General features: G+C 52.5%; 1 protein-coding gene across 1 annotated transcript; it reads left to right on the top strand.

The window, feature by feature from the left end:
• The first annotated feature begins 2,953 nt into the window (after positions 1-2,953).
• Positions 2,954-6,090, top strand: LOC123071382 (laccase-4). The gene is made up of 6 exons (XM_044494926.1): positions 2,954-3,177; positions 3,294-3,445; positions 3,594-3,841; positions 3,969-4,097; positions 4,646-5,617; positions 5,720-6,090. Exons 1-6 carry the CDS (start codon positions 3,073-3,075, stop codon positions 5,848-5,850), a joined length of 1,737 nt encoding a protein of 578 aa, XP_044350861.1. The 5' UTR covers positions 2,954-3,072; the 3' UTR covers positions 5,851-6,090.
• The last annotated feature ends 290 nt before the right edge of the window (positions 6,091-6,380 follow it).

The following is a 6,380-nucleotide window of genomic DNA, read 5'->3' as shown; positions in this document are numbered from 1 at the left end:
CGAGGAAGTGGCTAAGGCGACCGTGTGCTTTCGCGGTCGCATTGTACACGGGCGGCGCTCCTCCTTGACGTGTCGGGGCAGCGAAGAGAGCCGCTCCTCCTTGACGTGTATTGGCAGTGGCGAGAGGCGCTCTTTCTTCATGCGGCATCCGATTTGGACGTTGCGATTGCGCGACGGAGAGCGCGGAGGGCATGCTGGGTCCGGCTTCAGTGGGAGGAATGTCCCCGGTGGTGGAGTCGGGCCGTTAAGGTGGAGCATGGAGCGACGGAGCATCAGCTCCATCAGCTCCTCGTACTCCGCGTAGGTGGCGGCGTACACCTGGCCCGCCACTGCCGGCACAAGCTGTTGTTGCTGCTACTGCGGCTGGTCCTCCTCGTCGCCGAAGGAGATGAGGATCTCCGCCTCCGTCGAGGAGCTACTCGCCGATGAGGAAGAGGGCTCCAAAATTCGAGGGCGGCGTCACCACGATCCGCCGCCTGCCCTAGAACCGCCGCCTGCCGACGCGGACGCCCAGGACTTGTGCATCGCCAGAGTTATTGAGGGAAATGGGCGGGGAGAGGGGAGCAGGGGAAGGAGGATAGCGGCGTCACCATGATCCGCCCGAGCCCACCCCAAAACCGCCGCCTGTCAGCGCCGACGCCCATGCCTTGCCCATCGCCGGAGTTGTTGAGAGAGATGGGCGGGAGAGAGGAGCAGGAGAAGGAGGATAGATGGCAATGTGGACAGCGCCGAAGCACGGCTTATACAGTTGCGGCCAGGGCAGCGAAGGGCCGGTCAGCGTTGGAGATGCCCTTGTGAGCCATTGAAAATGATATAAGAAAAATTAAACGCAAGTCTTTAGTCGCAAGCAATTTTGTGTGCATGCATCGCCTCCCTCCTCTTTCACTCTCTCATCTGACACAAAAAGATGCTATTATGGACCCCCTATCTTGTTGTATTGCTCTGTATTCTTGAAACAAAACGATTCATTTTTTATACTAAACAGTGTGGCACGAAGCTTAGGATGGTAATGATCGGCTGCGGATCTGCCGGTACCTAAAGGTACCGTGCAATTTTCGCCTTGGTGTTCTCCTCGGTGTGACAGCAACGTGATGTTTTGGAGATAGTTTTGAGAAAAAATCAAAAAGTTTGGATGTGCCATTCTCAAATAGTATATGTTTGGAAAATATTTTTGTAGTGTATCAGTTCTCTTACATGGTTGAACGGTCAAAGCTACGCTTTGAAGACCTCAAAACATCATTTTCCTTATAAACTATAGAAGAGTGATAAACAACAAGGCCGACAGAAGTGCAGGAGAAGCCACGAGCAGGAAGCATCGGTGCGTTGTTGAGTCCGGATTGCCTGCTCCCAATGAAAACAAGTGCAAGATAGAAGGAAAACGTTTGCATCCCCGGGTCGGGTTGGGTCAAGCATCCTTCTCTCCACGGGGAACAGTAGTAGTACAAGGGAAGAACTCAAGAAGGCACGCCAAAGGCACCAACTTTGTGCAGCTGGTTGCACCTACTAGATATGGATGCCTCCGTCAAGCGATCATGCAACGCAACGTTGTTCAACATACAATATTGGAGCACTGCAACCGCCTAGGTTTTCCCTCCACTGTTGGGGGGAAGAAAGAACGAAGGCAAAGGATCTCGAACTGACGTTTACTGCCTAGCGATCTTGGAGCTTTAGAGCAAGCTCAAGCTAAGCTAAAGCTAGCCACTTTGTAGGTTGGTGACGGTGACCGATAATAATCTATATTATTTCCCGTCCAAAAACTAACAACGTTGTTGGTCCATCGCCGGATCTGCATCTGCTTTTGTTTTCCGAAAGCGCGACGTCCATGTTTTTCGAAATGATCTCATGATTATATTTTTTGACAGGCCGATTTGAAGGACCAAAAGTTGATGTAACAGAGGAGTTCTCCCTTCCGAAAGGAATTAATATACAGTTGTGGCGCGTGCGCCATACGACGGAATGATGTTTGATGAAGCCGCGCAACCTAACTTCGAAGGTGCCATATGCGCGCACGTACTAGACTAGATTTGTATCTAGAATAACTTTCATTTAAAATGGACGTCGACATTTTCTTCTATAAGTAACGAGGTTCTTGGCCACGCTATTGACAAATCAGCTCATGTTGAATTCTTTGCGCAAATTATCATGGATGTGATATTGAGTAAAACTTAATCAATTGTGGGCATGAAGCTATATTATGCCATAATTACTCCTACCAAGTTGATTTTGGCAACTGGTCCGTCAGTCTCACACATTTTCTTTTGTGCAATAATGCTAATGCCTCTCGGAATTCATCAATCTCAAGGAAATCAGCAAGAAATAACCAAGTACAGGGGGTCTGCTAGGGCCCCACTACATTATATTGACTTGACATTTCGACAAGCAAGTCAGGCCCAGATATTTTCCATTTCCTTTTCGAGATGTAGTACAGGGCACGGAAGGTTTCCGGATGATTTGGATTTCTCAGCCGTCGTTCTTACCTCCATCGCAACCGATTTACCACGGCAACAACTTACTTTTAGCAATCCCTAGACCCTAGCGTGCGCGCGCTTTTACCTCTCACTTTTCCCTTTTTGCACCGGATTTGAAACGCGCTGTAGTAGTACGTGACTACGCATGCAAATCAAAACCACTGTCGATGATCGATCATTTGCATGCTACTCCAAAAACATGGTCAAAAAAAGATGGATATGCATGCATGGCTGCCTGCCGGTGGCTGGCTTTAGCCACACTCCAAAGCTAGAGCCCTCCAGCTCGCGCTCGCCCGAGCTCCGGCCCTGATGGCTCATCCACCGAATCACCAAACGAGAATTGCCGCCTAAGCTGCGTATCCCACCAATCACCAATGGCCGTGCATGTACAGCCCCGAAACTAATGGCGCGGTGGTGGTTGGTGTGCCGGCTTGACACACACACCCTATATATACAAATAAACTCGAGCGCCAGTTCCACACATCCATTAATTCAGTCCGTCCTGCATCCTCACCTGGTCATCTGCTCTCTCCTCGAGAGCTCAGGGCCGTTTCCATATATAGAGCGGCTAGCTCAAAGCTAGCCTAGAGCCCTAGACGCTACCATGGCCATTACTATCTCCTCCGGTCTTCACTGCTCCCTCCTCATGGCGACCCTGATGCTGCTCGTCGTCCAGGCGCAGGGCATCACCAGGCACTACGATTTCAATGTACGTCCACGTCCAGTAGCTTGGCCTAGCTAGTGCATGCACGCATGCATGTTGTGCTTATCTGCAGGTGGTGTACGTTGTTGTTGAAACTTGAAGGCCTTGTTGATCATATGCAGATTCAAATGGCGAACGTGACGAGGCTCTGCGGCACCAAGAGCATCGTGACGGTGAACGGGCAGTTCCCGGGGCCGGAGCTCATCGCGAGGGAGGGCGACCGCGTGCACGTCCGCGTCACCAACCACGTCGCGCACAACATGTCAATCCACTGGTACGTGCGACCGACCTACATTCCCTGGCTTTACGCTTTAGGATTTAGCTTTAGTTTATTCCGCCGTCGCCGGAGCAGACAACACGACCATTTCCGCATGCACGAAGCTTTTTTGTTCACTCACGCATCGTCGTCGCCGTCGTCGCAGGCACGGCATCCGGCAGATGCGCACCGGCTGGGCGGACGGGCCGGCGTACGTGACGCAGTGCCCGATCCAGAAGGGGCAGACCTACGTGTACAAGTTCACGGTGACCGCGCAGCGCGGCACGCTGTGGTGGCACGCGCACATCTCCTGGTTCCGCTCCACCGTCTACGGCGCCATCGTCATCCTCCCCAAGCTCGGCGTCCCCTACCCCTTCCCCGCGCCGCACAAGGAGCTCCCGCCCGTCATCTTCGGTCAGTTGTGCTGCTGCGATTGAAAACTTGCTGTTGAGAAATCAACTTGGAGGACTTAGAACTAAATCTAATTGCGCTTGTGATTTTGATCGACCGTAAAAGATGGCTTTTGTCTTGGATGGTGCAGGTGAATGGTGGTTGTCGGACACTGAGGCCATAGTCAACACGGCCCTCAAGGTGGGCGGAGCCCCCAACATCTCCGACGCGTTCACGATCAACGGCCTTCCTGGGCCGCTCTACAACTGCTCTGCCAAAGGTACGTACGTGGTGCAGTTTACCCAGCGTTTTAACTTGTTCAAGGAGAATAAAATGATACCGTGCACATCAGTGATGCTAAACCTGCAGAAATTTGTTGTGCAAAAGGTAGAGCTGCTGATAGACAAAGGTGTTTGCAGAAAGTTTGTGCTTTCTGTGCATTTTTCAGCCTTGTACTGACGTAATCACCAGAGACAAGTACGCCAGGAGGATTGCCAATCAAAATCACCAAAAGTGCATAGAACAAGATTTCGGTGTTACTTCCTTGAAACGGAAAGGGAATGGTGCATCAGTTGTTTAGGTCATTGCAATGTTACCATCACCATAACCCCCCGGTGATCGATGCCTGACCTAACATTTGGTGCGCCTTAGCGATTGAATGCTGTTGGGGCTGGCCCGTGCTGCGTGATAAACAAAACATTAGTTACGCACTTACGCTACACCTTGGAATTGGGTTGTGCAAGTCGTAGTCCTAGATAGATTCTGTAGTAAAATACATACGGTAATCAACTAACTAGTTGCCGTGCATGCATGTACGAACGCATGCAGACACGTTCAAGCTGAAGGTGGAGCCCGGGAAAAGGTACCTGCTGCGCCTCGTCAACGCCGCGCTCAACGACGAGCTCTTCTTCTCCGTGGCTAACCACACGCTCACCGTCGTCGAGGTCGACGCCGTCTACGTCAAGCCCTTCACCGTCAGGACCCTGGTCATCTCCCCGGGCCAGACCACCAACGTCCTGCTCAACACCAAGCCGGCCTATCCCGGCGCCAACTTCTACATGTTCGCCAGACCCTACTCCACCATCAGGCCCGGCACCTTCGACAACTCCACCGTCGCCGGCATCCTCGAGTACCGCAACCCCGGCTCGCCCTCCGCGGCGAGCTTCGACAAGGCCTTGCCGATCTTCAAGCCGATGTTGCCGTACTTCAACGACACCAACTTCGTGACCAAGTTCACGACCAAGCTCCGCAGCCTCGCCACAAAGCAGTACCCGGCGGCCGTGCCGCAGTCGGTGGACCGGCGGTTCTTCTTCACGATCGGGCTCGGCACGCTGCCGTGCCCCAAGAACATGACGTGCCAGGGGCCCAACGGCACGCAGTTCGCGGCGGCCGTGAACAACGTCTCCCTAGTGCTCCCCTCTACGGCGCTCCTGCAATCCCACTTCACCGGCCTCACCAGCGGCGTGTACGCGGCCAACTTCCCGGCCATGCCCCTGTCGCCGTTCAACTACACGGGGACGCCGCCGAACAACACGCACGTGGCCACGGGGACCAAGCTCCTCGCACTGTCGTTCAACACGTCAGTGGAGCTGGTGATGCAGGACACGAGCATCCTCGGCATTGAGAGCCACCCGCTTCACCTGCACGGCTTCAACTTCTTCGTGGTCGGGCAAGGGTTCGGCAACTACGACGCCGTGAAGGACCCGGCCAAGTTCAACCTCGTGGACCCCGTCGAGCGGAACACCGTCGGCGTGCCGGCCGGCGGGTGGGTGGCCATTCGCTTCCTCGCGGACAACCCAGGTAAACATAATTCTACGCAATCAATACGTGACACACAATGCACTAAGAACCAATTAACTTGAGAGATACTCATGTGTGCCATGGTTGTGTGTGTATGTGCAGGTGTATGGTTCATGCATTGCCATTTGGAGGTGCATACGACGTGGGGTCTGAGAATGGCGTGGCAGGTGCAGGACGGCAGCAAGCCGAGCCAGAAGCTGCTCCCCCCGCCGTCTGACATGCCCAAATGCTGAATGGACTTCATCGCGGCTGATGTTTAATTTGCGCCCCTCATTTTGATTTACTCGCCAATCTGCGATTGTTTTCTCCCGCGGGAGATTGTAGTGTGTTTAGCCCGTTCATAGCTGACTTTCTTGCAATTCTTTTTCCATTTTTATACCACTTTCTGATGAAGATGTTTTGATACTTGAATAAACATTGATGTGAAAAATTGCACGAGAAAATATCGAAATATTTATTTTTGTGAGCATCCATTTCTGTTAGCCCACGGGCCTTGTGGTTAATACAGCCCAACTTACATCGCTATATATATAAAGCCTATGTGTGGATGTTTAACAGGCGCTTTGGACGCCTGGTAGTGTGCATTTTGCAAACGGGCGTCTAAAGTCCGCCAAGCTGAGCCGGCCCATATGCTTGTTATTTCTTCTATTTTAAACACCCCCTAAAATAGGTGTGGGCGATATGAATCGAATTTGGAACACCTTTTTTTTTAGGGTTCGAATTTGGAACACCTGTGTTCCAAGACAACAGCGGTAACCAATAG

The sequence above is a fragment of the Triticum aestivum genome, chromosome 3B, assembly GCF_018294505.1.
Source record: "Triticum aestivum cultivar Chinese Spring chromosome 3B, IWGSC CS RefSeq v2.1, whole genome shotgun sequence".
In the NCBI taxonomy this organism is placed as follows: Eukaryota; Viridiplantae; Streptophyta; class Magnoliopsida; order Poales; family Poaceae; genus Triticum; species Triticum aestivum.
The sequence above is the reverse complement of the archived record's forward strand: the minus strand, read 5'-3'. Positions and strand labels throughout refer to the sequence as shown.